General features: G+C 37.8%; 1 protein-coding gene across 11 annotated transcripts in view; it reads left to right on the top strand.

Annotated features, from left to right (window-relative positions):
- PTPRC (protein tyrosine phosphatase receptor type C) overlaps positions 1-18,446 on the top strand; it is a 117,186-nt gene that overhangs the window by 86,093 nt on the left and 12,647 nt on the right. For all 11 annotated transcript variants that reach the window (XM_014829307.3, XM_014829305.3, XM_014829300.3 and 8 more), the window contains 11 exons: positions 4,052-4,160; positions 4,669-4,703; positions 6,539-6,648; positions 7,220-7,310; positions 7,401-7,477; positions 11,872-11,908; positions 12,004-12,101; positions 12,854-12,979; positions 14,732-14,889; positions 15,083-15,218; positions 16,874-17,023. In XM_014829307.3, coding sequence (XP_014684793.1) covers positions 4,052-4,160; positions 4,669-4,703; positions 6,539-6,648; positions 7,220-7,310; positions 7,401-7,477; positions 11,872-11,908; positions 12,004-12,101; positions 12,854-12,979; positions 14,732-14,889; positions 15,083-15,218; positions 16,874-17,023 — 1,127 coding nt within the window. The remainder of the gene's footprint in view (positions 1-4,051; positions 4,161-4,668; positions 4,704-6,538; positions 6,649-7,219; positions 7,311-7,400; positions 7,478-11,871; positions 11,909-12,003; positions 12,102-12,853; positions 12,980-14,731; positions 14,890-15,082; positions 15,219-16,873; positions 17,024-18,446) is intronic.

Here is an 18,446-nt window from a genome sequence, read left to right as displayed (position 1 = left end):
AGCAATGTTACCTGGTAACACAGCTAATTTTCCACCTTTATCAGATTTCCACGTCAACCGAGATAGAGAGTTATCCCATGGTCTTTTATCCATAAAGCAGAAAAAGTTTCATTAACTCTGCTCACAATAGCATTTTCCTAAGAGATAAATGATCCATTTACTTTTTAATGTGACATCTACTCCAGGGGAGGTCCTGGGTTGTGAGCTGCCAAGAGTACACCTACTAGAAATGTATCGCTGAGTTTCCCCACCGTAACATTCCATCATCTGTATTTTGACACTTTCTCAACTGAATTCCCGGGTCCTCTTCTTCCTGTTCTGATCTGGACTCCTTAGGTGTGTGACTCAGCTGCCATCAGTTTTCTTCACCAGTTTCCCGTTTTAGAAGTTCTGCATCTGAATCTCATGTATTTATTTTTCTAGTTTTACTGGTATATATCCTCCAGTATAAGAAGAAAATATTCTAATTCTTGCATGTATGTAAATATCTTTATTCTACTCTGGCACTTGATCAATATTTTGACCTGGCACACAGAATTCTAAGTTAAAAATCTAGAATTTACGAAGTATTTCTGGTTTGTTCTCCTGCATCCAGTATTACTTTTGAATGCCATCCTGCTCCTCATTCATTTTGTATATATTTGCATATATTCTTTTGTTCCCGTATTTTTTCTTTCTGGAACTTTTAAGTTTTCCTCTTTGTCCTTGGCCTTACATGGGTCTTTTTCATTTGTTTTCCTGGAAACTATTGGCTTGATGACCAGGAGACTTATTTCTTTGCTCCATTTTCTTTTTGGACCTCCTGTTAGTCACATGTTGAACTCCCAGCTTGATTTATTATTTTGGCATCCCTCTTTCATGTTGAGGGTTTCCTTGAGAGATTGGTTCTTACTGGCTGTCTGATCGTAGTACAAGTGAGACAATGGAAAAGGTGATTAGCAGGCACTCACTGATTGAGAAGATTCCTTGTGGTGTAACTGATTTATTTTCTCCAGTGCCATTCATTATCTCCAGAAATTAAGCAGTGTACTACTCCTTGTAGCAGTGTAAAGTGTGGGGGAATGGTGCTTCTCATGGTAGGGCAGAGGGACAGGTGTCCAACCATTTCATATGCAGACATCTACTTTGCCCTCTTAATGTCAGTCCTGGGCTTCAACCCTCCTCTCTTCTGAGCCTGACTTTGCCTTGAGTCTTTGACCTCTTCCATTTAACTTTCCCAGAGAATAACCTCTGTCTCCTCCTGGGAGTGTCTTTTCAAGGGGTGTTTGGTTTTTCTGTAAGTAGACATTTGACTGTACCATTTTTGGTCCAATGATTCATTTCCACTGAGTATAGAACCTCCAAACTTGAGACTCAGGCATTCTGAGTAACTGGTATCTATCCCTTGCAGTGTGCTATTCTGGTGGCTTCCTCTCCTTTGTTTTCTACCTTCCAAAACTTGTTGAAATCTCTCTAACTCTAGCTTCCTTTCTACCACGGCGGATCTATGCCAGTGTCAGTTCTTTAATATTAGTGGAGTTTCTGGAGAGAAGGGAGAAAAAACACATGTGCTTAGGCCACCAGATCTATCTGAAGACTTGGTTGTTTTATTATTAATAAGTTTATCAAGGCAAGTCTGTAGCTACTTAATGTTTTGTAGAGCCAACCCTGATTAATTGCCTTGGATTGGAATAATTACTCATCATCATTTGGTGCAATTTCTTGCAAAATCTCGGTTCGGGATATTCTATTTTGCTAATAACATCCTTTCATTCTAATAATTTACTTGAGAGAGATGAGATTAGATGACTGCTTCTCTGATGAAGGTTTTATCCCCAAATTCTGGAAGCAATCATGTTAAAAACAAACAGCAACAACCACAGTATTTCTTTTGACCCTATTTCCTCTTCAGCTACCACCTATTTCTTTACCTCGCATACCTCCCAACAGTAAAGCTCCTGGAAAAAGGTACTTGTTGTGGCTGTTGCTGGTTCTTCTTTTTTCTCTTGGGCCTGGCTACTCTGCTAGAACTGCTCTTGTCAAATTCCACAACGTGCTCCCTGGACCTAAAGCAAAAGGTCAATTCTCAGTCCTCATCAAACTTGACTCATCAACTGCATTTGTTGTAGTTGATATCCTTCCTCTTTGAAATACCGCTTTCTAAATCGGCTTCCTGGACACCACGTTCTTGGTTTTCTTCCTATTTCGTGTGTTAGTCTCCTTTGCCTGTTCTGTCTTTCCTCTGCAACCTTTTAATATTGGAGTATCTTAGGACTCAGTCTTGGGATTTTTGCCCTCTCTATCTAATTTTAATTTCCTAGTGAATCATTCAATCTTATAGCTTTAAATAACAGCTCTATGTTGAAGACTCTCAAATTTATGTCCAGTCCCAGACCTTTGCTCCTAAGATTTATGGTACAAGAGTTCCAGATTTGCATATCCAACTTCCTACTTGGCATCTCCACTTGGATGTCTAATTATTCTTTCAAACTCTGAAATCCAAAACTGAGCTCCTGTTCTCCTCGAAGCCTGCTCCACCCACAGCCTTCCTGATCTCCATAATTGTAAATCTATATGACTATTTCTCCCAACTCCAGAGCTGCCAGCCTGGTCTGAACCACTGTCATAGTTTTCCTGGATTATGGCATTCTCAACAAGTAGTCATAGAACTCTGTATAACGTACAAGTCAGAGTACATTACTCCTCTGCTCAAAATCCTGCAGATGCTACACGTTTAACTCAAAAACCAGTGTGTCCTCAAAATGGCTTACAAGACCCTGAAAATCTGACCCTTGTCCTCTCCCCACTCCCTGCCACGCTCTCAGGTCACATCTAGTGCAGCTCCCCCCTCACTCTCTCCACTCCTGCCATGCTGGCCTTCTTGCTATTGCTTGGATGTGCCAGCATGCTTCTGCCTTCAGATTCTTGCTATGACTGTACCTCTGCCTGGAACATGCTTCCGCCAGATATCTGTATAACTGACTCCCATTCCTTCTCATGGTCTTTGCCGTCTTCTAACCTACTCCACCATTTACTTGTTTATTATGTATGTTGTGAACTGTCTGTCTTTCCTCCCTAGAAGGTTGGTTCCACCAGGACAGGGCTCTTTGTCTGTTTTGTTCTCCGAGCTAACTTAAGCGACTAAATCAGTGTTTGGCACACGGTGAGACTCAAAAATATTTTTTGTGAATAGTGAATAATTAGTATTTCCTCTGTCCCAGACACTGTGCTAAGTGTTTACTATGAATCAACTCATTTAACCTCACGTTAGGAATTAGTGAATGGAGACAAAACGATAATAAGGATTCTGGCCAAGGTTCCAATCAGGAAGTGGCAGAGCTGGGATTGGACCCTCAGCCGTCTGCTTCTGGAGCTGAGGCCCTTAATTGCTGCATTATTTTGTGGTATTTTTACTGTATGTGAGAAGTATCATATACTAACTCAGGGCAAGGGAAGTTTCCAATACACTCTCCGTTCTCTGCCCTTCCTCCAGGAAAACGCGTGGTTTTACCTTAAACCTTAGTGAAAATTCACCTCAGGTTAAGTCTAATTCTATATGTAGGATCAAACAATTTTTGTCCCTTGGTTAATTGATTTTCTACCTCAAGAAGTAGTTAAGAAAGTTTATCTTTGTGGAGCAGAGGCCTTTCTGATCCCCTTCAGCAGCTCCCCTCTTCTGTATATAAAGCAAAACTATGACTCTCTCCAAGAATTATAACAACTCGATTACCTCTTTGATCTCTTCAAAATGGGTGACTGAAAGAAAGTTAAATCTAAATGATAGCATCTCCTAAAAGTACACTATTTAATGGAAGGGAAGAGAATTGCTCTCCTATAGTCTAATTATTCTCTTAAAATATAAAATATTTTTATTGGCTCTGAATGATAGAGGCAAAATTTGAAAAGTCAGGAATTTCTTGTATTTGGTCTCATTCTAAGAATTTTACTTTTTTGAAACCTCAAGACAAATAAAAATTTTAAAATGTAAAGTACTTTAAAGGTGATTATTCAAAGAACCCAACAAAATATTTAAAATAGTAAACTCTGCTTGTGTGTTATTTTTTACTCCTAGATAACTCTAAAGCCCTGATTATATTTTTGGTGTTTCTGATTGTTGTGACATCAATAGCCTTGCTGGTCGTTCTCTATAAAATCTATGATCTGCATAAGAAAAGGTCCAGGTAAGAGCTGATTTCAAAATGAAAAACAATAATAATAGTAATAACAATGAAAGCACCCATTTATGAGGCAAGTTTGGAAGCAGTTAAGTGAAAAATGAAAAGACAGCATGAAGTTCAGGTCACCACTGAAATTTTGATCAAAGGCTTTTAGTATGGGCTGATTGGTTTACATTAAATTTAGTATTTTCTACATTCACTAATAATGTTGTGGATTTCTTTTAATAATAGCCAATGAAAAGAACGTGTGTCTATTCTTTTAGTACAAAGTGGTCAGAAAGATCTAGGAATGACAGAGGTGAAAGAAGGGAGGGAAATACCTGGGGAAGAGTTTGTATCCTTTGGCCAAGAACAACGACAGTTTATGACAAAGAAGAGTTTGAAAATGCTTTAGTCACTGCCCTGAGTTTAGCAGACCACCCTTGGTTGGTTCTCATTAAATATAAATTGAATGCCAATGGAATTCTCCGTTTCTTAAGAATACAGAAACTTACATTTCTTATTTTCACAGCAATTTAGATGAACAACAGGAACTTGTTGAAAGGGGTAAGTATCTTAATTTTTTTTTTTACTGGCAAATATCCCTCCCCCCACCAACATTTGAATCCTTTCATTTAAAATAAGAATTCAACATATTTTATCCAATCTGGACTTCCTCTGTGGATAGAGTGATGAAACTTGAATTAATTTATTTATTTACTCAATGAGCAGGTATCTATGAATTTCCCATTGTATGCCAAATATTGCGCCAACACTGCAAATATGGCAGTGACAGGTCCAAGACTCTGCTCATAAAGGGTTTAGAATGTAATGGAGGAAGAAAGAAATATTGACAAATACGACAGTAATTGAATAAATGCCATAGTCGTTGAATGTGTATGAGTCTATAGAAAGATAGAAGATAGAAAACTGAAGGAATTTAGCTCTCCTAAGATTGTGGGAAAACGTTGGACCAACAAATGAGGGAATGATGGAGGGAAGAGCAGATTGAACAGCAGAGAAAAGCAGGTGGGAAGTGTGCTCAAGTCCCTGCAAGGGTGGAGTGCTGGGTGTTCCCACTAAAGGCACATTCACGGACATGACAAAACATTGCAATTTGACTTAGGAGAGGAAAACAAATTCTACTTTCTCTTTTTTTTATTTTCAACTTTTACATTATTTCTTTAATTTCTTTTTTTCAAATGTGATACTTGATCCAGTAAAAAGGAATGGAGTTAAAGAAATTGAAACTATGTTTACAATAGAGAAAATGATTTGTTTTCTCATACTCAAGACAGGAAGAATTTCAGAACCCCACCATCTTGCATTAACTTGTCTTTGAAGGGTTTCCCTCTGAGAAGACGAGGACCAAATCCATCAGCAGAAGCTAGGGTTGATTCTTTGGAGCTCCTCAGTAGTCTTTATTTTCCTTTGCAGAATTGATCACTGCCTGGCATCGTGTGCGATAGTTCATTTATTTGTTAACTCTCCTCCCCTAACTAGGATGTGAGCTAGGGAGGTTTTCCTTGCTCACTCACTGCTTTATGCCCTGGAATCTGTGCTGTAAGCATAGAAAATGAGGAAGGACATTCTAGGTAGAGAGAGCGGTATGTGTGGAGACGTAGGGGCATGGAATTGTGTGACGCACTGGGAGAATATTCACACACCAGGTGTAAAGAGAGAAGACGGAAATAGTGTGGTTACGATAGGTCTGGTGAGATGACAAAACAGCTCATATATCACATTAAGCAGTTAAACTTTAGCCTTTAGGCAATGGAGCACTACCAATAGTGTTGGATTTTTTTTTTAAACAAGTAGAGTTGCCTGCTCATATTTGTATCTCAGAAGATTAATTTGTGGCAGTTTAAAAGATGAATCAGTATGGGAAAAGACTAGAGACAGGGAGAGGAGTTAGGAAGATGTAGTTACACGTATGAGAAGAACTGCCTAAACAAGTGACCACTGGCAGGAGTGATCAAAAGGACCTGATAACCTATTGGCTATAGGGAGAGGGAGATATCCTGGATGACTTGGAAATTTTGACCTTAAATTACTTTGAGAATGGTGATCGCGTTACTGAGATTTGAAATGCTAGAATAAAGGAAAAATGATTTTCATTCTGAACCTCTTGACTTTGAGGGATCTGTGAGTTAACTAGGCGGAAAATCTGAGAGTAAGTTAGAAAGATCAATGTAAAGTCCAGAAGAAGGCCAGAGCACAGGATTTAGAAGTCATAGGTTTATTAGTGTACAGTGTATCTTTATATGTGAGTGAGATTTTCCAGGTGCAATGTGTGGAGGAGAGAAGCTAAAGTTTGAACCGAGATATAAATTAAATAAAACTTATATGAACACTTGGAAGACAGACATAACATTAGTCCTGAATCTTTACTATGTTTAAAGATGATGAAAAGCAACTGATGAATGTGGAGCCAATCCATGCAGATATTTTGTTGGACACTTACAAGAGAAAGATTGCTGATGAAGGAAGGCTTTTTCTGGCTGAATTTCAGGTGTGTATTCTTCTTGATAGATAAAGAGAAATTTTTCTCAATTATCAAGATAATTCTGTTTTAAATGTGCTGTATAAGCATTTGCCTTTCTAATTTTATCCCACGTAACACTGCAACGTAGTCAAAGCAGACGTTTTTAGCAGATATTTACAGATCAGAAGAGAGACTCATAGTCTTGGAACTAGTAAAGATTTCAAAATAATGTCTCATTATATTATTACCAGTTATGAAGTTGTGTCCTAAAACATATTTGGCTGATTTTGTACTTGTATTCTAGGTAATGATTCAATTATGTGTTTTTAAATGAATTTTAAAGTGGCAGAGCAATTAATTCTCAATTTGCTCTTACTTATGGGATTTATTCTCAAAGTAGTCCATCATTCATTTCTTTTTAAAAAGTGTTTTCTGCGTAATTTCTAATAATGTTAATTTCAATTACCATAGGCAACTTGTTCAGCAGTGTAAAAGGAATATATTAGAGGATGTCTCATTTGCCCAAAACGATAAGTGTTAAGGGATAAATTATTTTTCTTGAATCTCTTGTGACCCAAAGGATCTTTGTGTCTTTCAGAGTATTCCACGGGTGTTCAGCAAGTTTTCCATCAAAGATGCTCGAAAATCCTTCAACCAAAATAAAAACCGTTATGTTGACATCCTTCCTTGTAAGTACTCATTAAGAATTGGATTTGCATATATCTAAGTCACTTGATTATTCATTATTTCACTTATTTGTATTTCTTTTCTTTGAACAGATGATTATAACCGTGTTGAACTCTCTGACATAAATGGAGATGCAGGGTCAAATTATATCAATGCCAGCTACATTGATGTGAGTAAAAATGTGTAACTGCCAGATTACTTTATATCTTCATCATTTTGCTACTGATCATTTTCATTTCCCTTGTATCTATGCATTCCATTCAGCTCTCCTTTGTCATGGCAAAATTTTAGAAATGTTATTAAAATGCTTTGCAATAAGCCCATAATATCACTGATATAAACAACAAAATCACCAATATTTGCCAGAAGAGTTGTTATTTGCGTATTGATAGTAGGTGTCATATAGGACTTTTCTCTCCAAACAAAATGATACTAAGAATTAAAATACTCCATGTCTATAATGTGCTGGATATTAGACTAAAGGATCCATGTGTGTCTTTCTCCTAAGAGCCCACATTTCCCCCAACCATGTGCACCATGCTCGCTGTAGAGGTGAGGTCTGGGAGACTCTGGTTAACTAGTTGCTTTGCCCTTGTTCAGTTAGTAAAGGTTTGAGTTGGGATTCAAATCCAGACCTGTCTGACTCCAAATTGTTGTGTTTCAGCTACACAACATTGCATTTCAGCCAAGATGATCTTCCTTGGCCCAGATCATCCGTACATTGTATTTATCCAAGACAAAATATTGGTACATGGTTACTTCATCAAAAATATCTTAAAATTTAATTTATTATATAATTGTTAAATAAATAATGCATCATGAATTAGAAAAATTTTTAAGTACTCTAAAAATATATATGAACTGAAAACAAATCTTCCTCATGCCCAACCCACAATTTGCCCAGTACCCACACCCACCAGAAAAGGTAATCTCTATGTTGTTTCTTCTTTATCCAGCCAGAGTTTCTTTATACATAAAAAAAACCAACACTTATTATCCTCTCCTTTACCCCAAAATTTTAACGTAATATTCACACTGTTCTGTACCATGCTTTTTTCACCTATAATATGTATCTTGGATATATATAATATCATTATAAAGAGCAGGGGTTGGCAAACTTTTTCTGTAAGGGGTCAGATAGTAAATATTTTGGACGTATAATCTCTCTTTCAACTACTCAGCTCTGCAGCTGAGTGGCCACGCTTCCATAGACAATATGTAATGTGGCCATGTTTCAGAAAAACTTTCTTTACAAAATCAGGCCATGCTAAGTTTGGCCCACTGGCTGTGGTTTGTTGACCCCAGACATTGAGAATTTCTACATCTTTCTTATATTTTTAAAGTAATTCATGGTGTAACAGCATTGTGATTTGTTCCATCAGTTCCTATATTAATGAACATTAAATGTGGTTTCTAATTTTCCACTACTACAAACAATGGTTTAATAAATAATCTTGACTCATACTATTTCACAATGGGTTTCAGTATATTCACAGGATAAATTCCTAAAAGGCGAAGTGCTAAGGCTAAAAGAACATGCATTTATAATTTTAAAAGAGGTTTCCAAATAGTCCTACCCTGGGCTCGTACCAATTTACATTCCACCAGCAACGCATGAGAGTACTTATTTCCACACAGCCTGCCAAAAAAGTGACTATTGACATTTTTTTTTTGGTGATCAAATAGTTGAAAAAGTAAATGTCCTGCTACCATATGTGCTGGTTTATAAGGTAGTTCCCAATGTTTTCTCAAATGAAAAGCAATTGAAATTGAGAATTTTTGTTTATTTGTTTGTTTTGCTCTACTTAAGTATATAAACTTTGAGCGGAGCAGGTGAAGTGATCAAATTATAATAATTTATTTATTACTTTGCACTGTGTATTAGTTTCCTAGGGCCGACATAATGAAGTACTGCAAATTAGATGGCTTAAAACAACATTTATTCTTTCACAGCTCTCGAGGCTAAAAGGCTGGAGTCAAGGGGTCGGCAGAGCCGTGCTCCATCTGACGGCCGTGGGGAAAATTCTTCCCCGCCTCCTTCTAGCCTCTGGTGGCTCCTGGCAATCCTTAGCTTTCCTTGGCTTGTAGCTCTGTCACTCCAAGCTGTGCCTCCATCATCACATGGCCTTCTTCCCTGAGCGTCTCTATGTCACTGTGTCTCCTTTCTCTTACAAGGACACCAGTCATTGGATTTAGGGCCAATCCTCATTCAGTATGACCTCATCTTAACAAATTACATCCATGAAGACCTTATTTCCCAAATCAGGTCACATTCTGAGGTTCCAGGTGGACATGAGTTTTTGAGGAACACTATTCACTACATGCAGTTTAGGGAAAGTTATAGAATAATTTAGACATATTTTTTCTTATATAGAAAATAGCTGTGTCCCAATCATTAATTAAGTTCCTTTCTGGGACAGTTAGTGATTTTCCAGAGCAAACTTCTTGACATTCTTGATTATGATGACTATTATGACAATAATAATACAATTTATTATATATTTGCTATTTATCAGTCACCATTTTAAGTGCCTTGCATATGCTAATTCAATTAAATCTCACCACAGCTCTGGGAGGTGTTCCCCACTTAGCTAGTAGAAGCAGAGCTGGAATTTTTTTCTCAAGTGTTCTCTCCCTAGAGACAGCACTCTAACATATAGAGTGCCCTGCCTTGCATCAATTGTGTTTGATCCAGAATACATTGTGTATTCTTGCTTAATGTTGTCCCTGGAAATTCTATCCCAAGCAAAAACTACCTCCTCCCCTGATATGTGTTCATGTTATCTACAATGCAATGTGTTCTGTCTCTATTCCTTTTTCTTTTTACTTTTTTTTTTTTTTTTGAGGAAGATTAGCCCTGAGCTAACATCTGCTGCCAATCCTCCTCTTTTTGCTGAGGAAGACTGGCCCTGAGCTAACATCCATGCCCATCTTCCTCTACTTTATATGTGGGATGCCTACCACAGCGTGGCTTGCCAAGCGGTGCCATGTCTGCACCAGGGATCTGAACCAGCGAACCCCAGGTGGCCGAAATGGAACGAGCACACTTAACAGCTGGGCCACCGGGCCAGCCCCTCTATTCCTTTTTCATATGATCCTTAAAAGGCTAGTTTACAATGACAACCAACACTTACAAATGTGAGGTCATAGGCCAAAAATAATTGCTAGTGCTGTGTCATAATTTTGACCTCCATTTTAAGTGATTGTGCAGGTGACCTCTGTAGGCCTTCACAATTAGCAGTGATCAAGTTTATTGGGTTTTTTTTATTTTTGGTGAGGAAGATTCACCCTGAGCTAACATCTGTTGCCAACCCTCCTCACTTTTTTTTTTTTTTGGTTGAAGATTAGCTGTGAGCTAACACCTGTGCCAATCTTCCTCTATTTTGTGTGTGGGATGCATCCACAGTGTGTCTCATGAGTGGAGTAGGTCCGAACCCAGATTTGAACCCTCAAAGCAGAGCACGTGGCAATTTAACCACTTGGCCATGGGGCTGGCCCCTGATCAAGTTTATTTTAGTGTACAGTGTCTTTTCCAAATAATAATTTGTTCTTCAAAGTAAAGTAATTGAGAGCAGATTTTATAAGGATTTAAACAGTCTCTGGAAAAAAAAAATCTGTATTTTCTATTCAAATATATATGATAATTGTGCTATCAAGTTATATTTACATTTTTCCAGTAGAGCTGGGAGCTCCTGGAAAGCAGGTGTCTTCAGCTTTTAGATAGATATGTGCCATATTGTAGCCATTCAGCAAACTCCTGTAGAATGAATGGATGTGTGAATAACACTATGTCATGAGCGAAGTCTCAAGAAGTTACTGAAATTAATCATGAATTCTTGTGGCCCATGAGACTGAATGTCATCTAATGGCAAAGATTAGCTCTCTGAAGGGCTTCTCTGATGGCTGAGGTGAATTTAAGGAATATGAGATAATTTTGGAAGCAATTAGCTCATCTCATATCTGCCTTTGTACTTCTTCTTTGCCTTGATAACAGGCGTGGAGAAGGCAGACATTGTAGATAATGAAGTGAAAGTTATTGTTTCTCTTACCTAGAATGGCAGAAAAAGAGTCTGGGGAATCATCAGCGTCTCTCAGCTCTGCTTACAAGGTGGAAGTGTGGGGTAATCTCAGAGTGATTTATTGAAAGAAATTGAGTAAAAATCCCCAAAGTAACTATAGGGCTGGTAAGGAGGTTTAGATTGTGATGGATGGTGCTGTAAGGGCTGGCAGGATATAAAATATAGGAATGCCTGGATTCCTCTTGTAAATCGTCACACCGTCCCAGATAAGGATGAAGTCTAGTTTTTTCATTTGTTTTGGATATATATCAAAGAGACATCAAAGTCATGAATATTGTGTGTAAATGCTAACTAACATGTTTGGCACAGTTAAATGCCTGATCACGAGTTAATAAAATCTCCCTTATGATTTGAAAACACCCAGGGAAATCCACAATCAAGAAATGGTGGGTCTAAAGCAACTTCCTTTAACTCACAATTTTACATATAAATGAATAGTGGAGTGCTCAGTAAATGATATGCCTTTTGTGTGTCTTTTGAACAGGGTTTCAAAGAACCCAGGAAATACATTGCTGCCCAAGGTAATTTACCTGAGTCCAATATTCTTTTTGAAAAATTGTTTCATAACACTTTTAAGAAGATATTTCTTATCCATTTGTATGTGTTGACTTCCTAGGTCCCAGAGATGAAACTGTTGATGATTTCTGGAGGATGATCTGGGAACAGAAAGCCACAGTCATTGTCATGGTCACTCGATGTGAAGAAGGAAATAGGGTGAGGACTCAGAAGATTGAGAGAGTGGAGGTTGGGGTTAAGAAAAGAGAATGTTGAACTGCATTTCGAAAGCCACAGATATGTGCTTGGTGGCTAAAACAGACAGTTCTCCATTTTAATCAGTATATCACTTGATTTAAATTTTTCATATACATAGAAAAAGAAAGTTTGTACATATATAAATATATGTATATATGAATAAATGTTTCATATGTTTTGCTATAAAACATAAAAAGTGTTTTATATGTATCTGTCTAATTGCTGGACTTATGTTCGATTCCTATTTCTTTGTAGTGTTCTCATAAGCTCTGTACATTTCTGTGTGCAGATTTCAGAAGTAGTTATGAATACTTGAAACAAAGCTGACCTTGAGCAGATAAGTGGTAATTCATGTAACGTGACTTTAGGAAGTTTGAAAGCCTGCCCATGCCCCAGCCTGAAATTAACCACACGCAACAGCGTCATTTCTGCTGACCACCAAGCACATAAAAGTTGCATTTTAAGATGCAACTAAGCCTGGGAAGATCATCCTTCTGCTAGATAGTTAGGAAATCCTTTAGAACATATTACTGAGAGATGGAATACATTTCAAGCGTCACAGCTTAAGATGTGTATGTGCTTAAAGGAGAACACACAAATGTTTTGAGAATTTCAGATGAATAAATTTTTCTTTTGTTCCTTTAAAAAAGTCTTTAATAAACAAATTTCTTTAAATGAATAAATGGAATCCTTAATTATATTTTTAAATATAGAACAAGTGTGCGGAATACTGGCCATCAATGGAAGAGGGCAGCCGGGCTTTTGGAGATGTTGTCGTAAAGATCAATGAGCACAAAAGATGTCCAGATTATATCATTCAGAAGCTGAACATTACTAATGTGAGTTTGTTTTATTGCGTAATTTTTATTTTCATACAGTTTGTCAAAGTACAGTTGTGAAATATTAAATGTGGCTAATTAAATTTCATCAGGGAAAAATTATTTTTGGTGACCTACAGGAGGAAGAGCTGGGTTAGAACAATAACACAAGACAAGAGGGTCAGGTCAAGTCACAAGTTTTTGTCCAGGTCACACCAAAAGTGTTTACAATGCTGTGATCCTTGAAGTATAAAGAAAAGGACTCATTAAATGTGTTGAACAAATGATTGAATTATTGAATGGATGATAAAATGGCCCCTATTCTCAATAAGTTTTATTATCTTTATGGAAAGAATATTTATACAAATGGCACAATTAGAGACTAGTGTAAGAAGTCTAAAGTTCTAACTATTCAGGAGAGAGAAAATGTTTAGTTCAGAAAAGAAAACTGTCAGTGTGGCCTTAAACAATAGTTAAAATGGAGGTCTTCACATTCATTACATGATTCTGTTTACATGACACGTCCAGAACAGGCAAATTTATAGAGACAGAAAGTTGATAAGCTGGGGACTGAGGCGAATGGAGCAAGAATAGGGATGACCGCTAATCAGTATGAGTTTTTTTAGGGGGTAATGAAAATGTCCTATTATTAGAGAGTGGTGATGATTTTACAATTCTCTTAGTATAATAAAAAAATTTACACTTTGAATGAATTTTATGGTATATGAAAAATGTCTTAATAAAACTGTTAGAAAATGGAGGTCTTTATATACAGAGTTGAAATTTTCTCTGAATTCCATTTATTGGGGGGGTTTGGGAATCTAAATCATGTTTCCATGTGATCCAGACACATTTTCTGCAAGAAAAAAACACCAATTGTGTATTTCTCCCAAGGCCTTCCAAAGTTCTCATGGCATCACTAGCCACTACGCCCATGGAGGGCTGTGGAACAATTCCACCAATGTTTCATGGCTAAATTCATGATGGATAAGCCACAAAGGCCCCAATCGATAGATATGGGTGACACGTAAAGGTCGAAGTTGATCTGGGTGCATTGAGTTGTCTTTCATTATTGTTCTTTATTAACTCGGTTATTTCCTACTGAAAAATTACAACCAACCAAGTTTTGTTGGTTCTTCTGTTGTCTAAACGTAGGTGGCTCTCCTTCAAACCTGGTCAGAAAATTAGGAATTATGCATCTTCTGGTGGTTTCCTTGGAGCTGGAAGAAACATGAACTGTAATCTGGGACTGACTTTCCTCAGCTCTCTCTCTACTGTCTGAGTTGACACTTCTAATATGAGAGGGCTTCAAAAATATAGCATTAATCAAATAATTAATCAGTCTTTCTTCACGTGACAAATAGTCCTGTTTGCTGGCCTACCAAGAAGAAGTGTTTCAAAAAGCTGTGAGAATGGCTTTTACTTTATATCTTTTCACACCCACCCACCAACCCTCATTTTTTTTGTGTGTTTGGTTTTGGTTTCGGTTTTTCTGTTTGTCTGGTTTTGGCTTGGCAGCATGAAAGTTCCTAGCAGCTTCAGCTACACCTACCATATCTTACTTACTGGTGAGTTAGCGCATACTGGTTAGTGCATGTCAATCCTGCATGGCACCTCAAGGACTGGCTGTTAATTGGAAAGGAAAGTGTAATCATAGCTGAAAATCCGTGCATGAGGAGTGTTCTGTACTGGTCCTCCCTTCTACTTATTTATGTCAAGTCATTTGCTTTGAAAAAACCAGTCATCTCAAAGAAAATATTATCTCTTGACTAGAGAAAAGAAAAAGTAACTGGAAGAGAGGTGACTCATATCCAGTTCACCAGCTGGCCGGACCACGGGGTGCCTGAAGACCCTCACCTGCTCCTCAAGCTGCGAAGGAGAGTGAATGCGTTCAGCAACTTCTTCAGTGGCCCCATTGTGGTGCACTGCAGGTAAGGGAAGAGCCCCAAGAGCCAGCACCTATGCCTCGGGCTTCTGGGGACATCCTTCCCCTTGGCAATTGCCATTTTGGGAAACGGTCCATGAGAAGAAACTTATATTCTTTTCTCTGCTTCCCCCTTGTCGGCTGGCCTTCCATTCATTCCCTGCCCGGTCATGCCTTCACTTTCTTGTTTGTCACGTCAGCGCTGGTGTCGGACGCACAGGCACCTACATCGGGATTGACGCCATGCTGGAAGGCCTGGAGGCCGAGAACAAAGTGGATGTTTACGGTTACGTCGTCAAGCTGAGGCGACAGAGATGCCTGATGGTGCAAGTGGAGGTAAGCTCTACCTTTCAGCCACTATTCTCATTTTTGCTTTCCAGTTTAAATCTTTTTGTGATGGGAGTTGTGATCTTAAAAGAAATCCCAGTTCTTCTCAGCTTCAAACAGGGGGTGAAAATAGTTCTCTTTTAATTTCCTGAAAACTAAAGCAAGCGGTAATCACCAACCATAGTCAGAAGCGTTTTTCAAGAGCAGCTGAAAGTACTGTGGAAGGATGACTATAAAATGTATTTTTAAAAATATCGGATTGTGAAAAAAATAGAAACACAGAAAACCGATTTGGCAATATCTCATAAAATTAAAATTAGGGAACAGAATATAGAGTGATTAAGAGCCTGGTTTTTGGAACTAGACTTCCAAGGTTCAAATCTTGCCTCTAATTGTTAATGCTGTGCACCCTTTTGCAAGTTTTTAATGTTTCGTACCTCAGTTAAGGCATCTGTAAAATGGAGATAATGATCGTATTTAACTTTCAGAGTTGTGACGAAAAAGGCCATCCAAGTAAAGCATGTAAACCACTCCTTGGCACATGCATGTACTCAGTAATTGTAAGTGATGGTTATTATTGAAAATGTCTGCGCTCGATCCAGTAATTCCACATGTACGGAGAAACCCAAGAGAAGCATTTGCCAATGCGCACAATCAGAAACATGTGCAAGAGTGTTCGTTGCATTCAGCCTTGCTAGAATACAAAAAAACGTTGGAAACACCCTAAATACGTATCAACAGGGGAAATGAGCAAACAAAATGTGGACTTGGGACGCTGTACAGCATGTGTGATGCTGCAGGTGAAAGGAATAATCTAGGTTTGCATCTGTCGCTGCCGTTAGATGCTCAGATGAAAACAATGAGTGAATAAGGTCACCAAATGAAGCATATAGGGTACGATTTATGTAATTTTTACGAAAGCATACAAAAAGGTACAATGTTTACAGATACATAGATGTTAGTGTAGAAGTTTAAAAACAGATCGTGAACCAGAACAAAAAGAAATTATTTTCTGTGGAAAAGTTAAATAGAGTGGAAGGATACAACGAAACTCAGAGGACTGGAGGGGGTGGTTAAAGAGGCTTGAACTTTATCAGAAACATGTCACTTATCTAAAATAAATTAAAATTTATTTAAAAACTCCATTCAAATGTGATAAAAGGTTAGGAATTGTTAAATCTGGGTTTGGCATATTGTGTTTTTAGGTCTAACATGTCTTTTTTAAAGACTATGAAACATTAACTTGCTTTTTTCCTCTCAGATATGGAGTGAAACTTATTATAGTCTATATATTAGTAACTTGACCTGACTCAATATACTCATTGAAGGAAGTAATAGATACTATTTTTTAATTTTTAGGAATAAGATAAAAGTTATGCATCACTCAGTAGATGCCTAATCTATTTAGCAAGCTATGGTTTTTTTCTTGAAAAATAGTTTGAGATGGAATTTGCTCATATTCCAGAGAACTGTGAGAACCAACTTCCAGAATATTTAAATGATATATTACCTCAATTAAAAAAGTAGATAAATGTTATAGATATCAGTTTTCTTTTCCATACATTGTCCCAATAAGACAAAATTATGGGAATATGTAGTTTGTTTAAATGTGACTTATAGGTAAGTTATCAGCTAATTATCTGTATTTTTCCTTGAAATTGCAGGCACAGTACATCTTGATCCATCAGGCCTTGGTGGAATACAATCAGTTTGGAGAAACAGAAGTGAACTTGTCTGAACTACATTCATATCTGCCCAACATGAAGAAGAGAGATCCACCCAGTGAGCCATCTCCACTGGAGGCTGAATTCCAGGTACTAATAACAGTAGCAATCATAATGATCACAGACAACTTTCACTGAGTGCTTCTGTTTTCCCCTGCTGTGCTATGCACTTGACACAGTTCTTGCATTTGGGCCTCACCATACCCAAGGAAGCACAGACGAGGACACGAAGGCACAGAGAGTTAAGAGAAATGCCTGAAACCCCACAACCATTACGTAGGAGACGTGTTTAAATCTAGAAATCTGATTCTACAGCCAACACTTCTAACCATTCCTCATTAAGCTGGTATAAAATAAAGTGTCAAAATAATAGTATATAGCCACAAAATCGGTTCGCCAAAGGCAATGTCGCATCTCACCTTTAAAAACGACATCTGGTTTTGGTTTGTAAAGGAAATAATTAGAGGAGTTTATGACTACTTAGGAAGTTGAACTGGCTGGAGCTGGTAGACAGAAACTGAAGGATAAATACATATGTCCTAACCTATTTATTAGGCAATTACTCTGAAAGCTAACCAAGGATATAGTTCACTGTGATTTCAGAGAGTTGGCATAGCTATCTCCAAATTGCTCAGGTGTCAAAAAGAATGTTTTGTAACTTTTCTCTTTCACCCATGATTTCCAGTTTACTGAACCTTTCTGTAAACTACCAAACCGGTCAATTTAGAGAGTTTCATGGTAAGGCCAGGAATGTGCTTTTAATCACATGCAGAACCATTTAACGTTTTGGATCCAAGTGGGTGAAGGTGGGGGTGTGGGTGGAGCATGTGGTAGTCACCAAGTAAGCCAATTCTCCAGAAAACCCGCACTACACTGGAAGAAAGAGCAGGCTACCAGCTAGCCTTAAACAGAGAGATGCATTCTTGTTGTTTTCTTGCTCTTTGAGCTGATAAATCAAATGTATTCAACACACTAACCCTGCTAAACCACATGGACACATATGCTGTTTGGAAACACTTATAAATTTAATTTAAATGTTCATATGTAAACTCACTAAAAAAGAGAGTAAATTCTTTCACTGAAACAAGTATGATTTGCTCTGTGCCAAGTACAATTCTGGGCACCAGAGTCAAAGTGATTTACAAGTGGATATGAGGAGAGAGTGTGACTCAGAGGATGGGTAATGACCATAACTCTGATAGAAACAGTGAAATTATTCCACCTAAGCATAAAAGAAGACAGAAAATGAGAGTAAAGATGTAGGTTGGTTGGAAGGTTTGTTGATGAGAAGTCATAGTTCTTGCCTACTTGTCTTTTCTTTCTCAAGAAAATATGAAGCAAGACCATCAGTTGGGATTTCTGGGGGACAGTAGGGAGTAGGGCAAAGAAGAGCTTATGCTTGAGGAGGGGGAAAGGCTATGAAATAGTTATATCAAAGTAGAAAAGCAATATCTCCAGGCCAAGGTAGTAGGATTGCCAGACATTACTGGTGGATCATTCAAAATTTATAGTC

The sequence above is a fragment of the Equus asinus genome, chromosome 30 (genome assembly GCF_041296235.1).
Source record: "Equus asinus isolate D_3611 breed Donkey chromosome 30, EquAss-T2T_v2, whole genome shotgun sequence".
In the NCBI taxonomy this organism is placed as follows: Eukaryota; Metazoa; Chordata; class Mammalia; order Perissodactyla; family Equidae; genus Equus; species Equus asinus.
This window is presented reverse-complemented; position numbering and strand designations above follow the sequence as displayed.